General features: G+C 42.8%; 1 protein-coding gene across 1 annotated transcript in view; it reads right to left on the reverse strand.

Annotated features, from left to right (window-relative positions):
• Window positions 1-778: 778 nt before the first annotated feature.
• Window positions 779-20,568, reverse strand: part of LOC137371566 (NACHT and WD repeat domain-containing protein 2-like) — a 45,114-nt gene continuing 25,324 nt past the window's right edge. The window contains exons 4-7 of the mRNA XM_068034404.1: window positions 16,593-16,796; window positions 12,596-12,740; window positions 7,360-7,937; window positions 779-5,106 (exon numbers count right to left, since the gene is read on the reverse strand). Of these exons, the coding sequence (XP_067890505.1) occupies window positions 1,357-5,106; window positions 7,360-7,937; window positions 12,596-12,740; window positions 16,593-16,796 (4,677 nt within the window). The 3' untranslated portion in view covers window positions 779-1,356. The remainder of the gene's footprint in view (window positions 5,107-7,359; window positions 7,938-12,595; window positions 12,741-16,592; window positions 16,797-20,568) is intronic.

Raw genomic sequence — 20,568 nt, forward strand, 5'->3', positions numbered from 1 at the left:
CAGGGGACATAGTCTCAGAATAAGGGGTAGGCCATTTAAGACTGAGATGAGGAGGAATTTCTTCACTCAGAGGGTGGTGAATCTTTGGAATTCTCTACCCCAGAGGGCTGTGGAAGCTCAAGCATTCAGCATGTTCAAGACAGAAATAGATAGATCAAGGGATATGGGAATAGCGTGGGAAGGTGGTATTGAGGTAGATGATCAGCCATGATCTAATTGAATGGCAGAGGAGGCTTGATGGGCTGAATGGCCTACTCCTATGTTCCTACAATAGGATTGCAGTTGGTTGTGATTTTTTTTCTGCTGAATTGCCTGCGGCACTGAATGTTAAAGCTCACACAACAATAATGTCTGTTGGACGAGGTAGAGGGGGAAAGGACTACAAAGGTGGAATCATATCGCAGTAAGGCATCAACACTTTCAGGAAAAGAAAGAAAAGAGAAAACCTATTGGGTAATGAAAGATATAACCTAGAGTTGCATTCTTATTTAGATATTTTATATATTTGAAAGGCTAAGTAGCTCAGCATGCTTTACCAGCTGGCCAAGAAATACTTGATTAGTTCTAGCAAGCTATTGGTCTCACAAATAGCAGCTATCGATCTCCCACAATAGCAAGACCTAAACGAATATGATAAAAGAATAAGATAAAGCCAGGTACAAAACAATACAAGAAGGACGATACAAGTAAGGGCAAAGAAGGAAGACTCCTGGCATCACTGGGCAACACTTTCTGTTGCATTATCGCTAAGCTATTCTTGAACATAAGAATTGTGCTTTGCTAGTGAGTCAGCTTGCTAACTCTGTGACTGCAATGTGTTCTTTTAAATTTATTAATAAAATTTACTCACTACATACCATATTGGTTTGGCCTACTTCGGACTCTCACAGTTATATGAAAAACATTTTCTTTTTGGCACAGCAGAAACAATTGTTTTTTTCAGTTGTTTATGTTCCAGTGGATAGAAGGAATCTCTTCCATCTCCTATTACGCTATTAACATAGATTATAAAGCTGTGCTATTACACTTCAAGAAAGTCCATGTCCCCAGTGCTTTGTAGGTGAACTACAGGGCTCTGTTTTCGATGGATTGGTGAGGGTGGCACCAGTTTACATTGGATGCCACCAATCATTCTTCACGCACTCATTTTTTGAGAGCTTGCCGCTAAGTATAGTTGACTCATCCAACTGATGGTATTTCCAAGATGCACTCATATTTGCCAGAAAGGAGCTACGATGCTGTAAATCTCTTGTGTTGCCCACCAATTGCAAAAGACTTTGAGGGAACCGGTTAATCCTGTGCGTTCATATTCACTGGTCACCCGGCTGTGTACCAGAGTGAATGGCAAGACAGTTACTATGAATATTCATTGAGGGAATCTATCCAAACAGCATCTGGTGAGTTTTTACACGACCAGTCTTTCTTTCTGGGGGGGTATTCACCTATGGCCACCTTGCTCAGTCGGCTTTTAATTTTGTTCTTGGCGCCAGGGCAGTCAACAACTGTGTATATTCCAACAGTCCCATCTTCAAATCCCACAAAAATATTTAAATCGTATTCAGACACAGCAAGAAATGAGGGGATTTTGCATAAATAGCAACTTCCAATATTTTTCCCATCTGTTATCCGAACAATATTCAGTGTTGCACTTGAATGAAGGTCACAATTACAGTGGTTTCTGCAACATATGTAAACAACATATTGACCATCTCTTGTCAATTGTTGATTAAATATAGCTCCCTCTGTACCAACGACATTCAATTTTCCATGTAGGATGTCCAAAACATTGATACTCGTAGTGATCACTGAAATGACCGCAGTCCTCCCATCATCGGAAACCTGAAAGACATCTAGTTGTCTGGAGAATTTGACAGGGAGCTGGATCTGTCGGTAGAGAGTATCTTCTGCTATATTCCAGGTATAAATACTTCCAGAGAATGAGATTAACACAACGTAGTCTGGATAGTCCCTCAGTGTCTGAAAGGCAATGATGTCTGATTTATCTATACATTCAAATCTCTTAACTATGCCTCCTGACCACAAGCTGACAGCAAGGAGAAGATGCTGATGAAGACCCAGAACAAAGGTACTTTCTGGCGTTATTATTGCCTTCTTTAAGTGCATGTGAATGTTGCAGACGATATGTCCTTGGGACAGTTTCCAGACCTTTGATACGCAGTCTTCACATAGTGACACAACAAAGTGGTCATTTGGTGTTATCAGTAATTGTGTCACTTCACCATACTTGATCCGGTACAGGTTTTGACAAACTTCTGTGTCCCAAACATAAAGATCACCACGAATATCTGCAGTTACCAGAGATGCTCCTGTTCTTGTAAGAGCACAGTGTTTTACACAGTCAGCATGCGTAAAGGTAGCCTCTATTTGACAGAAAATCAGGCTCCATTTGAATACAATGCTGGTACCATCAGAGGTATAGAAATGCTTTCCCTTTGATGAAAGGAGAATTGCTTGTATGGTCCTTTCTGTTCTTGCTGCAGCTGAGGCTAGATCTATGCAGTCTAGGTCCCAGGACTTCAGAAAACCTTTTGAGGTGAATAATACCAAAGCCTTTTGCTTACAGCATTTAGAGAGCCTCAGTGGTGTACCAAGCCTGTTCTCAAGTATTAGAACACATTGCCCAGTCTCTCTCTTCCACACAAATAAGGCCTGGGAAACACTAATGATAGCTATAATGGAATCACAATCTTGTGACAATATAGCTCGAATGAAGCTTTCACCTTTAGGTGGTTTGAACTTGTCTGACAGGTTCCAACTCAATGTGTCCCACAGTTCAATGCAAGATGCCCTGCATAATAACAATGAGCGAGAAGAAAGTTCGACACAAAGAACTTCATTTTCATCTTCTGAACAAACAATCTCTTCTAAGAGATGTGGCTCATTCATGTCTTCAGTGCCCCAAACACACATATTCCCAATCTTGTCTACAACGTAGATTTCCTCATTGGATGCAGACAGAAAAATGGAATAGACAGATGCTGCCGGAAATTGAAAAAAGACTGTGGCCATCTGGAGACCAGTATGAATATTAAATATTGTGACTGTGCTCTTCAATTGCCCACACAATGCATATATTCCATCAGCAGAAAAGGATACACATTGAACCTCATGTTGGCAGTTTAACTGCTTGATTGTGTAGCAAGAGTTGAGGTCAAACACCCTCACCACTGTGCTGTTCGCAAACCACACTATTGCATTTGTACTGCATAGAGCAAAACCACTGACTGGCTGATGAATTTCTGCTAGGCTACCATCAAGGCTTCTTCTCACATCAACTTCGTAAAGCAGGGATAGCTGGGAAAAGTCGTACACTAATATAGTGCTGTGGACAGTCGCAAGTACAAGGAATCGGTCGCCCTCTGACATTCTGGCTCCTGAAATTTTAACTCCATTTGTGTTGATTTGTTCCCAAGGTGCTTGGACCTCTAGGTTCCAAGCATATACAGAACCACTTTCCAGTGTCACAAGAACTAGAGACTGTGACTGAATTTCTATGATATCAGTTGCTACAGGCAAATCAGAGGTACACAAAGCAGCATACACTCCGGGCACAGTAATCAATGGACTGTGCAGCACAGCAATAACATTATGCTTGAGCCCTTCTTGATATGCCTGCTTCAGAAATGTGAACAGTTGTGGGAAGCACTCTACAAATGGTAGAAGCTTCATCTGAATAACCATTGATAGTTGATTGGGGGATTTTCGCAATAAGCAACATGCACTTTTCAGAACTGCAGCCAAAAATCGAATCTCCCTTCGATTTATCGTTTGAATATTTTCCTCTAGTTCAGCTATCAGCTGAACCAAGTGACCAGCTTTAATCATTGCTTGATGGGTTGCAAATGAAGATAATACATCAAGATACAGTTCTTTCAGTCTTCCAGTTCTCTTCAGATGATAAGCTAGTTCTTTAACTTTTCTGCGATTTGGAAAGACTGGGCAAGGGTTAGAAGATTGAAAATGAAAAAGCCATGGTTGTGAAGGCTGCTGTCGATCAACATAAATCTTCATTAAAGGATCATGCCGATGCATTGGTTGATCCTCTGTTGGTTTCTGATGCAACAGAGCAATGAGAAGCGGTTTCCCTCTTCCATTGGACCATCGGCCACTGAAATATTCCACCATGATGTTGTGCATTCGTTGCACAGTTTCCACGTTCCTGAGGTAACACCTGTTGACAACCCATGGAAAATGCTTGTTTGCCCAGAAGAGCAACTTTACTCCATTATGTGGCCTTGCTACCAAAAACCCACTCAGATCCTGCTGCAGTCTAGCTAATGGATAATATGGCACTTTCACTGAGACTGGCAAGCCATTTTGAGGCCAAAAGTGTTTGATAACATAGTCATCCAGTGACAAAATGTCCAGCAATTCAATCTCACTAAGTCCTGAAGTTGCAAGTGTTACATAGCCTAGAGCTCTGGAAACCAGACGCTCCCCATGTCTCCTTTCGAGCCTTCCAAATAGTTGCTTGATACCATCATGAACACTTCTTCCTAAAGTCTGGTCATCAACATCCACATGAGATCTCCAACAAAGCATTTCATTATAAAGCAAGTTAACAAAAAGTGGGAGAGTACACTGCCCCAGGGCTGCATTCACATACACCTGCTGCCCAGAGGTAATTCTTCTGTTGGAGGTTAGAAGGCGCTGGGTAAGAATTTTGTTGCATTCTTTTCTCTCTCTCGACTTTAACTCAAGAAAGCATGCTGCATCTGGTTTCAATGACACACATTTTTGTGCAATTGCATACTTAAGAGTAGTAGAAATAATTAACTTAGAAAAAGTTGGCAGAGTCTTTGGAAGCCACCACAAGGCTCTGGCACTGTCACTCTCTGAGATCTGATCAACAGCATCTATCATTATGGTCAAGGGATGCTGTTCAGACGATGCCTCTAAAAGACTCACAAAACAGTTCATTAATTCCTCAATGTTGTTGGAGTATATTTGCATTGGTTTGTGGTAGCTTATTGCTATTTGCTGACAGATTCCAGTCAGGACATTTTGAAAGGAAGTAGCGTTGCCTGGACAAGAGAGGAAGCGGCTGACTATCACAGGGTCACAGTTATTCAGCCATGAACATATCTGAAAGAAAACATATTGTAGAAAAGATTAGATGATTATACTTAAATTTATTGTTACCCAAGCAATATGTTAGTCGGCCTACAAGAGCTGAGCCATTGTTGGTTATGAATAATGAAATAGATTAGGTAGAATAGCTAACTGTGGGTGAGCACAGTCAGTACAAAAACTAGAACATCAGGGGAATTTTAGAAAGATGAGAGGCAAGCTAACTAAGGAGACATTAAATCGAGGCCCCATCTACTCTCTCAGGTGGATTTATATCCCATAGCACTATCTTGAAGAGGAGCAGGGGAGTTATTCCCGGTGTCCTGGTTAATATTTATCCCTCAATCAACATCACAAAAACAGATCTATCTGGTCATTATCACACTGCTGTTTGTGGGAGCTTGCTGTGTGCAAATTGGCTGCCTTGTTTCCTATATTACAACAGTGACTACACTTCCAAAAAAATACTTAAATAAAAACAAGAAATGCTGGAAATACTCAGCAGGTCTGGCAGCATCTGTGGAGAGAGAAGCAAAGAAACGTTAGCTCTGCTTCTCTTTGAAAAGATGCTGTCAGACCTACTGAGTATTTCCAGCATATCTTGTTTTTACTTCAGATTTCCAGCATCCACAGTATTTTGCTTTCATCAAAAAGTAGTTAATTGGCTGTAAAGCATTTTGGGACATTCTGTGGTCATGAAAGGTGCTATAGAAATGAAAGTCATAGAGTTTTACAGCACAGGATCAGGCCCTTCAAACCAACGCGCCTGCGCCGACCATCAAGCACCTGTCCTAACTAATCCCATTTCCCTGCACTTGGCCCGTAGCCTTGTATGTTATGGTGTTTCAAGTGCTCATCTAAATATTTCTTGAATGTTGTGAGTGTTCCTGTCTCTACCACCCCTTCAGGCAGTGCGTTCCAGATTCCAATCACCCTCTGGGTGAAAAAACTCTTCCTCAACTGCCCTCTAAACCTCCTGCCCCTTACCTTAAATCTAAGCCCCCTAGTTGTTGATCTGTCCGCTAAGGAAAAAAGTTTCTTCCTATCTATCCTATCAATGCCCCTCATAATTTTGTATACCTCAATCGAGTCTCCCCTCAGCCTTCTCTGCTCCAAGGAAAACTACCCCAGCCTATCCAGTCTCTCTTCATAACTGAAATGCTCCAGCCCAGGCAACATCCTGGTGAATCTCCAGTGCAATCACATCCTTCCTATAGTGTGGTGACCAGAACTGTACACAGTATTCCAGCCGTGGCCTAACCATCGTTTTATACAGCTCCATCATAACCTCCCTGCTCTTATATTCTAAGCCTCGGCTAATAAAGGCAAGTATCCCGTTTGTCTTCCTAACCACCTTATCTACCTGTGCTGCTGCCTTCAGTGATCTATGGACAAGTACACCAAGGTCCCTCTGAACTCCCTAGGGTCCTACCATCCATTGTATATTTCATTGCCTTGTTAGACCTCCCAAAGTGCATCACCTCACACTTCTCAGGATTAAATTCCATTTGCCACTGCTTCACCCATTTTACCGTCCTGTAGTCTAAGGCTTTCCTCCTCACTATTTACGACACCACCAATTTTCGTGTCATCTGCGAACTTACTGATCATACCTCCTATATTCACGTCTAAATCATTAATGTACACTACAAACAGTAAGGGTCCCAGCACCGATCCCTGCGGTTCCCCACTGGTCACAGGCCTCCATTCACAACAACAACCCTCTACCATCACACTCTGCCTCCTTCCAATAAGCCAATTTTGAATCCAATTTGCCAAATTTTACCTTGGATCCCTTGGGCTTTTACTTTCTTAACCAATCTCCCATGCAGGACCTTATCAAAAGCCTTACTGAAGTCCATGTAGACTACATCAACTACTTTACCTCATCCACACCTCTAGTCACCTCCTCGAAAAATTCAATCAAATTTGTTAGACACGATCTCCCCCTGACAAAGCCTTCCTGACTATCCCTGATTAATCCCTGCCTCCAAGTGGAGATTAATCCTGTTTCAGAATTTTTTCCAATAATTTCCCTACCGCTGATGTTAGACTCACCGGCCTGTAATTACCTGGTTTATCCCTGCTACCCTTCTTGAATAATGGTACCACATTCGCTGTCCTCCAGTCCTCTGGCACCGCTCCTGTGGCCAGAGAGGATCTGAAAAGTCTATCTTTTTTATTTTTATTTGTTTGGAAAGCAATCCATCACTAGACCTGAGGAGGGGGAAGGCGCAACAGGACAAAGCAAAAGTTAAAATTTGGTACCTGTTTGGCACATGTTGCCAAGAGGAGTGTTTTTCCACTGCAAGATCCTCCCACAATAATGAAAGGTGAGTTGTATTGCTTCCCAAGGATGTATTCTTTAATCTGATCCATTTCTTTCCACTCAAAGTCAGAGAGGCTTGCATATAAATCACACATGGATGTATGCTTCATCATTTCCTCCATCACACCGTCAATCTCATCTGTAGGTCTCTGTGCATTGTTGCTGTCAATGAGCGTAACCACATCAATGTAAAACTGCTGGCAAAGACCCTTGATGTACTCCTGTTTCATTTGCTCTGTAGAGGTCAGTCTGTGGTTGCCCAACACTGTAGAAGTGTAGACGTGTAAATCAGAAGAAATGACCAGTGATGGGAGAATCTCATCACGCAGTCTGAGGAGTTTAGCGTGTGCCAGGGCATCCTGGGACAGATGCCCAGTGTCTGTTTGTCCTTTCTGCTCTTTGAGAATCTTCTCCAGGTGGCGAGTGAGGTGTGGAACTTTACAAATGTAGCAAATGCACTTTTGGAGAACAGTTGATGGTTGATTTACTACAGCATGCAGTAACTCATCTTCAAGAGCTAAACAATGAAATTAAGATATTATAGCATTTATATTTTTAAATGGACATTAATTTGTTTCAGCTTATCCTACTTAGCAGCCTAGTTTTCATTTTGTTTTCATTACACATGCCAAAGACTTGCAGGTTGATAGGTAAATTGGCCATTATAAATTGCCCCTAGTATAGGTAGGTGGTAGGGAAATATAGGGACAGGTGGGGATGTGGTAGGAATATGGAGTTAGAGTAGGATTAGTATAAATGGGTGGTTGATGGTCGGCACAGACTCGGTGGGCCAAAGGGCCTGTTTCAGTGCTGTATCTCTAAACTAAACTAAAATTAAACTACAGGGATTCATGGAAAGCTACAACAAACAGAATTTCAGGCTTGCAATGTTGATGTTGATTGGTTTCCAAAGCTATTAATCCAATGACCTCAATTTTAACCCTGCCCCAACGACAGGCAGGAGTGGATTGTGGTGGGGGGTGGTGGAAGGGGGGGGTGGTGGAAGGGGGGGGCGGTTACAGTTTTGGGAATGAGCAACCCAATCCCATTCCCACCTGTTTACGGTTTAACAAATGCAAATCAGGCCATTGACGAGGCTCCTGCAAAAGGCAGGCAGGGACCTAAATAACATTCAGAACTAGCACCCCAGGGACATACAATCACGGAGTGGTTACAGCACAGAAGGAGGCCATTCAGCCTGACGTGTTTGTGCCAGCTCTCTGTTAGAGAACTCAGCTAATCTCACTCCCCTGCCCTTTCCCTACAGCCCTGCAAATCTTTTCAGATAATTATCCAATTCCATTTTGAAAGTCACAGTTGAAGCTGCAACCACTAATCTGGGGATTATTCCCTTTGCTGTCCCACTTGCTAGTTTCCTTCCTAGCTCCCTAAAATCTGCCTGCAGGACCTCATCCCTCTTTCTACCTATGTCGTTGGTACCATGACCACTGGCTGTTCACTCTACCCCCTCAGAGTGCTCTGCAGCCACTCAGTGACATCCTTGACCCTGGCACCAGGGAGGCACCATACCATCCTGGATTCATGTCTGCAGCCGCAGAAATGCCTGTCTGTTCCCCTAACTATAGAATGCCCCACCACTATTGCTTTCCCAATATTCCTCCTCACCCCCCCCCCACCCCCACCCCTGCTAAGCCAGCCATGGCGTCATGGACTTAGCTCTGGCTGTACTCCCTAGAGGAACCATCACACAGAACGGAATACTGGTTGATGAGCAAGATGCACCCAGGAGACTCCTGCATTGTCTGCCTGGACCTCCTTGACTGGCTGGCAGCTCACCCATTCCCTCTCTGCCTGCAAATCCTTAAGCCATGGGGTGACCACATCCAGAAACGTGCTATCCATGTAATTTTCAGCCTCGTGGATGCATCGCAGCGGCGCCAGCTGTTGCTCAAGTCCTAAATCACGGAGCTCAATCTCCTCCAGCTGATGACACTTCCTGCAAATGTGGTGTCCAGGAGATGAAAAGTGCCTGGAATTCCCACACAGAGTAGGATGTGCACTCCACGGGACTGAGGAACCCTGCCATGCCTCTATTTTGTCAACTAACTAAACTTAATAAAAATAAGCTAAAGAATTATTAAAAACTTATTAAAAAAACTCACCAGTCAGCACCCTCCCTTCTGCTGACGATACTTCGTTATTTTTAACCTCACTCCCTGATGCTCACTCTGCTCTGTCCCTGAACTCTTTCAGTTACATGTCCCTCACCTCGGGGGTCTCCAAACAACCTGCTGCCCTATGACGTCACTCCTGGATTTTAGTTTTTGTTGATTTGTTCTCAGTGGTCTCTCTCTCTCTCCCACTGACTCTCCGCTGCCACTTTTATTTGTTGGTCTCCGACACCGTTTTCTCTCAGGCTCTCTCTCTCTCTACATCATCAACACCATGACTGAAATTTAACTGAGGGATGTGCTGAATAGCTAAAAATCAGCTCCATGTAGAACTCTATGAGCCAGGAGGAGCAGGACTGCTCCCCGCAGGCCTCACCAGGAAACCGTCATTCTCCCCCAGCCTGGATCATGGCCCCAATGTTCATTCTCCCCATGGCAATGGTCCGATCATAGACCTGTTGTCCTTGCTCTTCCCCTCCTCCCAGCTCATGTCCTGGAAATTACACTCTGTGATATCATATGAACGATTAACATGTTGGGATCAACATCCTCTCTAATTTTCTGTTGTCGTGCGAAATCCATTCAACTAAGTGTTTGGGACCCTTAAATTGTTTTGTGTGCTTGCAGACTGGCAGTAAATTAAAGGGGCTGACTTGTGCTTGGCCTGCACAGGAATCTCCGGGTTGCTGTGTGGCTGTGCAGCTTTGACGGTACATTGATCGGAATGAAATTCCTTTCTCCATTATTTTAACAAAGGAGGAAATACATTGGTTAAAGAATTTCACACAGATGTGTTAAAGATTTATAATTTTACTTATCCCAAGGTTTCTAATTTTACTCATTATAAATCACTCAGACTGCACAAGTGCCACTTCCACTTACCAGCTACACTACTCTGACACCATCTGTGGTGTCTACCACTGCACTCCCACTCAAATGTTATCTCCTCTTTTTGTAAGACATGGTTCCACAGGTACTATCCTTGCTCCAGTACCACAAGACACCTCAAGCCAATGAAGTACTTTTGAACAGTAATCACTTTTGACATGTAGGAAACAAGGCAGCCAATTTGCATACAACAAGTTCACACAAACAGCAATGTGATAATGACCAGATAATCTGAATAAGAGCTAAATATTGCCCAGAACGTAAGGATAACTGGGCTCTGCTGTTCTTTGAAATATTGCCATGGATCTTTACATCCTTATGACAGGACAGACAGGGTCTTGGTTTAAAATCTCAACTGAAAGACAGCAGTGCAGCAGTCCCTCAGTACTCCTGGAATGTGACTTGAATCCGCAGCCTTCTAACTCGGAGGCAAGGATGTTACCAACTGAGGCATAGCTGACAATTGCTGTAAGTAAGATAGATACGTTTAAGGGGAAGCTAGATAAGTACATGAGGAAGAAAGGAATAGAAATAGAAGGAAATGTTGGTAGTGTGAAATGAAGTAAGGTGGAGTGTAAACACCAGCATAGATGTGCTGGGCCGAATGGCCTATTTCTGTGCATTTTTTTTGCATTTGTCTTTGAAGAAACCTTTCAGCATCATCAAGCTTTAACCTGTGACATGTGCAACACTGAGGTGTACAGTGGATTTAAATAAAGCCAGCATATAAATAAATATTCATTTTTGAATCGCTTTTATGGAATAGTATTATGGTTGGAAGCTCAAAATGCACTTCATATTTTGTCCACTAGATGGTGCAGTATCCTCACCTGCTGCTTAGCAACAAAGCTGGATGCATTTTGGATTATCAGAGTACTGGATTAGCTGATGATATAATCAAACGACACGTATTTATTAAGGAATCAAATTTGCAATACAGGGCAACAGTTTGTGTGTTATTTTACACCTCAATTTTGAATGTATTTGATTTCCCCCACCTTTATTAGATTTCTATGTTCAATTCATCATTGACTGACTGAGAATGAAAAAGCAAAGCTTCTTCACGGCCTGTCTGCTCTGCTGCTAGAATATGTATGACAGCAGCCTAACATAATTCTCTCATCAGTGTTTCCCTCCTTCTCTGTGGATAACGATGTAACCTGCACTCACCAACTAACTTTGAGATGGCTGAGAACACATGATTAAAAGGGGATTCAATAAGAGATATTCAAAATTATCAGGGGTTTTGAAAAAAGGATTTGATAATTGGAAAAAAAACTATTTTCACAGGTTGCTGAGTGTATAAGTTTCAGATCATCACCATCTTCAGCAAGTGATGGGAATTTGAAGTAATCCTTAATGCATCGTAGCTTTTTCCATGGGGTACCACAACTGAAGATGTGTCAGAGGTCACTTATTGAGCAGGTAGTATTCTCCATTGGCTGATAAACTAGGGTGGTGTTTGAACACTACAATAGGTCTCAATCTAGGGATAAAAACTGGCAGGAAAGAAATGCTGGAGTAATCTGACTAGGGGGTCATAGTCCCAGGATAAAGGTTGGCCATTTAGGTTTGAGATGAAGTGAACTTTCTTCACTCCGAGGTTTGTGATTCTTTGGAATTCTCTACCACCGAGGGCTGTGAGTGCTCAGTTGTTGAATATATTCAAGGCTGAGAGCAACAGATTTTTGGATGCGAAGTGATCAAGGGATTGGGCTAGAAAGTGGAGTTGAGGTAAAAAATCAGCCATGATTTTATTGAATGACCAAGCAGGCTCGAGAGGTTGAATGGCCTAATCTTGCTCCTGTTTCTTATGTTCTTAAAAGAAAAGTCAACCAGATTTTCCATTCCTGATCACTGTCCAATGGCTTCTGCTTATGTGGCTGCATGTGTGCCCCTGCGTACACATCAGGTGACAGCAGGACTCACCTGTGATGCCTGCACAGTCTGCTAACACTTGCTGTCTGGGCTTACATATTGAAAGTGGCCCCTTATGCACATCAAACCATACTCCAGTATGAATTGGCACTTACAGTGGTGGAGAGAGAACCAGCTGGGGAAAAATTACAAGTACAAGCCAATTAAAATAACAAAACCTGCCATCATCCTGCAGCATTCAGCAAACCACCAAACACTAGTAACAGTCAGCATTTACCTGAGGTGAAATATTTCTGAGCTTGCTCTGGTTTTATTGTTCCTTCTTTAAGGCACCTCTTCACTGTCTCATTGAAAATCATCTTCATTTCTGTGAAGCTGTCACACCATGTTGCATGAGCAACTTCCCTTGCTCTGCCCACAATCTGTAACGATGCAGTTATTTAATATGAAGCAGTGATTGGAATTTAAAGACTGACATCAGCATCTATCAGCTCTTGTTATGAGATATTCATTGATTTGGGAAATTTGAATTCTTTGATCATGGTGAAAATTCATGAAAAGTTTTAACAAGTAATAGTGCCATTGCAAGCTGGAAGTTAAAAGCTGTTTTATTTTATAAACCAGACTTTTAGGCTTCTGCGATGAATGAGCAGGTTAAAGAAAACTAACCAATGCTGAACTGTGTTACAAGGTCAAAACACCATGCTTGCTGGAAATCTGATATATAAACAGAAAGTGTTAGAAATATTCAGCAGGTCAAACAGCATCTATGGAACAAGAAACAGAGTTAACGCTTCAGGTTGATGACCTCTCTCAGTAACAGTCTAACCGTTGGCCTCAGTGTTCTGGGTTAGGAAGGAAAGCCTAGTGATCAAAGTTCCCTCTAAGCTGTGTGGCAACTCGAAATTCCGGCTGCACACAAGTTGCCCCTTTAATTTACCCTGCGTGCATGGCCACGCAAAAAAATCTGAAGGGGTCGCGCACTTAAAGAAGTTGCCCTGCACACTCAAAGCAATGAGAGGGAATGTTGCTAGTGACTCATTGTTGAATTTGAAAAAAAATTCGATTTCCAAGTTAGTTCTTTTCAAATCTGTAAACATTGCCTTCAAAACAAGACATAAGGCCAGGAGCTTCCCCATTGGAAGACAGGGAGGTCAAAGGAAAAGCAATCAGTCTGTTCCCACTTGTTTTCCACCAGACAATCGCCAATTCATAGCGGCACAGAGCTGGCTGCAGAGGATTCCTTGCTGAATCACCTGAATAATGAATGTCATGTCGTAGTGTCTAAAAGATACAGGAGAAAAATAACTAAAAAAAAATTAGCTTAAAACAATATTTAATATATCGAGTTGATATTTTTAGGAAGTTCGGATTCACTCTCTTTGTGAAAAGAGCTCCATTTTAGTGTTGGCCATCACTCCTGCAGATCCCCTTACTGTTTCACCACAGAAAGCATACAGCTGGGACCTTAGGGTTTTTTTTGTATTTGCATAATTTACTGGGCACAATTGTGCTATACAGGATTAGAAATTGAATGCATAAATGCACTGTTAGCATCCAAAATACTGTAATCATCAACAATTGCATTTATATAGCACCTTTATCATAGTAAAACAAAGATGTTATGGAGATAGGGAGGGCACGGCCATGGATGGAATTGAATGCATTATTCAAATGCATTTAATGCAGTTTTAGCACACAAACGCATCAATACACTTATTTGAAATTCTTCTGGATGCTATTTTAAACAGGGTAATCCCTTTGTTAAAATAGCTGCCAGAGGAATTTAATATGAATGCATTAACATGCTATTAGCACATAGCACAAGTGCACCCATTAAATTCTTAGTGTATTTGTGTGTTTCACAGATGGCGACTGAAGTGAAAGCTCATGGGATCTAAGATTAAATTCTAAATTTAAATACTGCATAACAGGAGAGAAAAGGCAGTTAACAATGGCAGTAGTAGTAACTGAGCAGGGAAATCCCAATTGGAATTTTGAGAATGCATGGAGTGCGGTTAAATATTGGAGCGCCAACATTTTAATTCATGGAGTGGATTTGATTTAACACTCAATTGAACTTTAGTTGCTGAATCCAGTCTCTCCTCCACATGGGGAAAAGGTCAACATTATGGACATTGCTGCCAAGCATTTCTCATGTCCTTGACAACAGCCTGTTCCGAGCAGGCTGGTGAGGCCGACTTCTGTCAGCTGTAATTGGGTGCATGGGCCAGCAATACCAGAGAGAAATATATTTAAAAAAAGCGGGAGTTTTTCCTTAAATGGAAAATAAAGGAAAAAAGTGCTGGTCATTATGAGGGAAATGCAGAATATGGTTGCTATCTTTGAGCTGTTTTATTAGCCTAGGTAGAGAAACTTGGAGCTGAATGTTGTGGTACCGGCAGGACTCCTGGCACCGGGCCAAAAAGGCAGAGGGGTGGGGGGATCCCGTTGTGGCCATTTGGAGCCCCCCCCCGCATCGCATCATTTTACTGAGTGACCTCCCCGCATGGTGGAGGACCAACCCCACCGCTGGCATTGGAAGAGGCCCTTAAGTGGCTGTTAATAGGCATCTTAAGGGCCTCACTTGGCCTCTAGGTAGGAAGACCGTCTATGGCCTATCCCGGCCCCGACTAAATAGCGGTGCAATGGGAAGGTGATAGGCCCTCCACGCCCCGCCTCCCATCATAATTCTATTGGCCTCCCCGCCTCCTGACCCATCTCCGGGGGGGGGGGGGGGCGGGGGAGGGGCCCATAAAACTCAGTCCGTGATGTGTCATTGCTTAGCCACAGCTGTTGGACACCCTCCCCACCTGAATCAATGAGAACGTGACGGTGATGTTTGTAACACCTTTCCATTGCTTTGTCTTGGATGGTTATAGGTGTCCCATTGAAACCCAATTATGCAAGACTGCCGATTACAAACAGGAGTGAGATCTGCCAGTTCTCAACCAGTCTGCAGCATGGTAGTCCATCACTGATGTTGAAGAAACTTTCACTGTATCTTGACTGATTAGAAAACCAGTGTCTGCAGCTTAACCACAGAGCTGCACGCCAAGATGGGATGGAGAAAGGTAGTAATGCACTGGCATGGAATAACTCTACAGAGGAATCATATGACGAGTTCCTAATGGTTTGCTAAAACATTAGGGAAGGTGGAAACCAAAGATTGAGCATTTCCCCACAGACAATGTGTGGAAAATCGAAGAGGAATCTTAGACAGGCAGTCTTCAAGCACTTTTCAGTGACCAGTTATCACTTGTTAAATAGTACTTGTCTACTTTCTTAGCTAAGGCTAAATGGACAGGGGCGACTTAAAGATTTTCTTTGTAAAATTGACAATAAAAATTAAAAACAAAGTGGAGGTTCTGTCATAGAACCACACAGCACAGAAAGAGGCCATTCGGCCTGACACATCTGTGTCAACTCTTTGAAAGTGCTGTACAAGTTAGTTCCACAACCCAGCTTTTTCCCTACAACCATGCAAATTCTTCAACTACACGTCCAATTGACTTTTAAAAGTTCCTATGGGATCTAAGTCCACCACACGCTCTGGTAATGGGTTCCAGATCTTAACAACACTGCAACAAAAATTTCTCCTTTCCCTCTAGCTTTTATGCCAATTATTTTAAATCTATGACCTCTGCTTACCGACCCACTTACCAGAGGAAATAATTTCTTTCTACTTTCTCATAATTTTTAAATACCTGTATTACGTCTCCTCCTACCAATCAGTATACCATGATATACTGCTGAATCTTTCAAATCTCTGCTCTAAGGAGAACAATCCCAGCTTTTCCAATCTCTCCATATAACTGATATCCCCTATTGCTGGTATCATCCTGGTAACCTCCTCTATACCCTCTCTAAGGCCTTCCTAAAAAGTGTGGTGCCCAGAATTGTACACAGTACTCTCACTAACCAAAGATCTGTAACAGTTTGGAGCGTTTTCCTTGTTTTGCCTTCAGCTCCCCTATTTACAAAGCCAAGTAACCCATACACTTTCTTAACCGCCTTCCCAACTTGCCCTGTCGCCTTCAAAGATTTCTGAATATGCATCCCCAGGTTCCTCTTGCACTTCCTCAAAATAGTTTCATTTAGATTGTACTTCCTCCCCTAAAGTATATCACTTCAACACTTATCCAAATTAAATTGCATCTGCCACATGGCTGCCCATTTCACCAGCCTTCAATGCTGCAGAATTAGAGCTGATACCTTACTGTAAATTGTCAGAGGGCTGGAACATACATCCTGTGCAACCCATAGAAACTCACCTTGTTGCAATAGTCGGGGAGGACATCAGTTTTAGACCTTAGGTAGTAAGCAGGTGGAATAGAATTCTCATCCCGCTGGTACCATTTCATCAGTTGCCTGGTGCTAAGGCCTTCATTTTGTGATCTGCTGAGAATCACCTCAAATTCACTGGCTTCAATTTCCGCTGGTAAGCTGGCACTTCCATATTGCTCCCCTATTAATGCCTAAAAAGAGTTACAGTACATCAAAGCACATGGGGTTATGAGATTTCATACAATAAAATATCAATAAAGAAAACTAGCATATGCACTGCAGCCCCACAGCTAGGAATGAAGATCTTGAGCAGGTTATGAGGCTTACTGGAGTGAGATAAATTACTGCCCTCCAGGTTTACTACAACTACAATCAGATGTGTAAACGAATACTAAAGCTACTTTTAATTACATACAAACATACATCCAAGTCAATTCTTTCTCAGGATTCATGATCAGAAAAGTTTACCACCGATATTATTCTGATGCTGTTAATCATTTTGTGGATTCTGAAAGCACCTCTGCGATACCAAGGAGAATTGGACTGACTGAGCTGTGCTCAAAGTTGCAGTGATTTGCAAGGTCCTTTCAGTGTCTCCTTGTACTTTTATAAAAACGTGTTAAGGAACAGCACAAGCTGCCCTTTAATGATAACAGTATTCATATGGAAATTTTGGAAAGACATTCAAAATTGCGTGATGAGAGAAAATGATCAGCTCCCCAGCAGGGGCATGGGGGTGGGGTGCCATTGAATTGAAATGAAGAGCAGGAACATAGTTGAATATCATTCCAGCACTTACTGTCTGTGCTGATACAAGACAAATGGCCATTAGAACAAGATAGTAGAAGGCTGTCATCAGCATAAGCCAGCACCTTCAGGATAGGCAATGAGACAGAAGTTAAGGATGCCAAGGCAAAGAATGATGAGGATCTAGCCAGACAACACAGACCCAGCACTAACGTGTACTGAGCTTTCAGGAATGAGGAGAAGAACCCATGATAATCTGGAAGCCAGTCAAGAAACAGATTTCACCAAATTCAATGAATGTGAAATACACCTAGAGAGACTTTACAACTCTCTCTTCTGTGCTCGGTAGCACATGAGGCAGCTCATTTTTTCCACTGCTTTTACATCCAGCAGATCACATTCTGGATTTTTTCTGTAACAAAGATCCTTTTTAATGGAGACAACTCATTAATCTGACCAGATCGGATATTGGGGTGGGGTGGGGGAAGGGGTTAGGGCAGGGTGGATGGCGAGGGGGGCACCACTGCATTCCAATCAAACATAAATACCCTGCTGCATATCAACTCGGTATTGAGAGATCAGAAATTCCTGACTCTGCTCACTGGGCTATCTGGAGAGAATCCTTAACCTCTCCCTAAATCTCACTGTCGAGGCTTCAGAACAACTATTTCTTTCAGTATGTTGCCAATGACACAAAAGTATTTTAACTCAATAAAATGTTGTATTAAGCTTTAATGCAAAAATGCATTATAAAGGAAATGAAATTATACTGAAACACCAACATCTCCAGGTTTTGCACATGGTTGTAATGCACATGAATGGATAGTGCTTTTATGCAACTTTTTCCTGGGTAAACTGAATTTACGTACTAACAGTGCAACTTTATACTACAACATGGGTTAGATGCTGTTGCACATATTGGCCGGGGTTTCACCAGCCCTTTGGAGATGGCCTGGGAGGCAGGAGGGATGGTAAGATGGTGGCGCAAGGCGTCGGGATATTGCCAAAGGCGGGAATTGCTTGACCGCCCCCGATTAAGATAATTAATTGGCCTTTTGATGGCCATTTAATGACTCTGCCAGCATTTTACTGGCATCAGGACCATGTGGTGAGTCCACCAGCTACATCGAGGTGGCTTCTGGGGTGGGCCTTCCTTTATGGACGCTCCATGGCCCACGGAGGGACCCCCTAGCCACCCCGACACCGCCACTGGTGGGGTTACCTCTCCCATTGCTGGGGCCTGCCTACCTGGCCCCAGCCCAGAAATAAATTCTTTTACTTACCTGCGAGGATGCCTCAAGAGGAGACACCCTCTCTTTCTCCGTATGGTCTCAGTAGTGGCCAGCTCTATTGGTGGCACTGCCGAGGTTGCAGAGCCGCCGGCCCTCCGATTCAACTAGCAGCTGAGAGAGGCAGGCCATTGCCCTTAATTGGATGGCGGTCCCAGCAACGTCCTCTTAATTGTCTGCCACTGGTAAAATCGCCTCCCTGGTCCCGCTGCCTGCCAGCGCAAGCTCAGGACCCATTTGGTCCTGATGTTGGGAATAACGGGGTGCCGGTAAAATTCTGGCCATTCTCTCCTTTGCACTGCTGCAACAATGCAGCTGAACTCTAAACCTCAGAAGAATTCCTTGGTGATCAGATGGAAGCTTGGCAGCCACTTACAGTCTTCTATACCCAGTGCAACACATCCATTTCTCATACTAGCTCTTATGATCCCGCTGTACTACCATACCCAATTAGCGTCAAACCACTACCAGTTTTGTGCTTTAAGTGTGTCCATTGGGAGAAAAACTCCACAATTAATGTCAATAAAATGAACTTTAAGGAGTGTATATTTTATTGGACTTGTGTTCAATTTGGCATCAAGCATCACTTCATTGCAAAATGATCCAATTCTGATTATTGCTGTTCCATCCATTATTGCTGAAAGTGGAAGGAAAATGCCTTGATCTAAAGAACTCCCTCATTATGCAAAAAATAGGCTTAAAAAATATACCTCAACTTTCTTATCAAATGTCAAATTTCTCACCCAAATGGAGGCCCACCATGTCTCGTTTCCAGGCCCCTCCAGTGAAATCACTGCTCGGGAAGCACCCATATGTCCTAGGGCAGCTCCATTGATTGCAAGAGAAGTCACAGCCCCAGATTGGGAACTGCTATCAGCTGAGCATCAAGAAAGACTTGTAAAATATTGTGCTTTATTGAAAAGGTCAATAGGGGAGTACCTTGAACCACAGACTTTCCTTTTCTTTAATTATAAGGAAAGTAATAATCAGGGCCAAAGGGAGAACAAGGAGAGATGGGGCCTTCCTCCACAGTACTGATGAACTATTCTTTACTATCCACTTTGTAGGGAGTTTATAAAAGGTTCATTTTTATATTACACAAGATGCCTTCATGCTGGTGATGCCAGGATCCTATTGACAAATACAAATCAGGCAGGTTTCCCTGAGAATGATGATGGGGAGTTCCACACTCTAGAATTCCCTCACCAAATCTCTCTACCTCTTTTCCTTCTTTTAAATGCTCTTTAAAACTTACCTCTTGGATCACCTGCTCTCATATCTCCTTACATGGCTAGGTGTAAAATTTAATTTGTTAATGCTCCTGTGGAGTGCTTTGGGATAATTTACTATGTTAAAGGAGGTACATAAATGCAAGTTGTTCTTTTACATTTGGCACATGTATAGCTCATGTTACGGGATAGCGATCATAGAATCATAGAAAGTTTAAGACACAGAAAGAGGCCACTTGGCCCATCGTGTCTGTGCCGGCCGAAAAATGATCCACCTATTCTAATCCCACCTTCCAGCATTTGGTCCGTAGCCCTGCAGCTTACGGCACTTGAGGTGCATATCAAGACTCCTTTTGAATGAGCTGAGGGACTCTGCCTCAACTACCCTTTCAGACAGTGAGTTCCAGACTATCACCACCCTCTGGGTGAAAAAGTATTTCCTCATCTTCCCTCTAATTTTTCTATCAATCACTTTAAATCTATGCCCCTCGTCACTGACCTCTCTGCTAAAGTGAAGAGACCCTTCACCTCCACTTTATCCAGGCCCCTCAAAATTTTGTACATTTCAATCAGATCTCCCCTCAACCCTCTCTGTTCCAAGGAGAACAATCCCAGCCTATCCAATCTTTCCTCAGAGCTACATTTTTTCAGTCCTGGCAACATCCTCGTAAATCTCCTCTGTACCCTCTCTAGTGCAA

The sequence above is a fragment of the Heterodontus francisci genome, chromosome 6, assembly GCF_036365525.1.
Source record: "Heterodontus francisci isolate sHetFra1 chromosome 6, sHetFra1.hap1, whole genome shotgun sequence".
NCBI lineage: Eukaryota > Metazoa > Chordata > Chondrichthyes > Heterodontiformes > Heterodontidae > Heterodontus > Heterodontus francisci.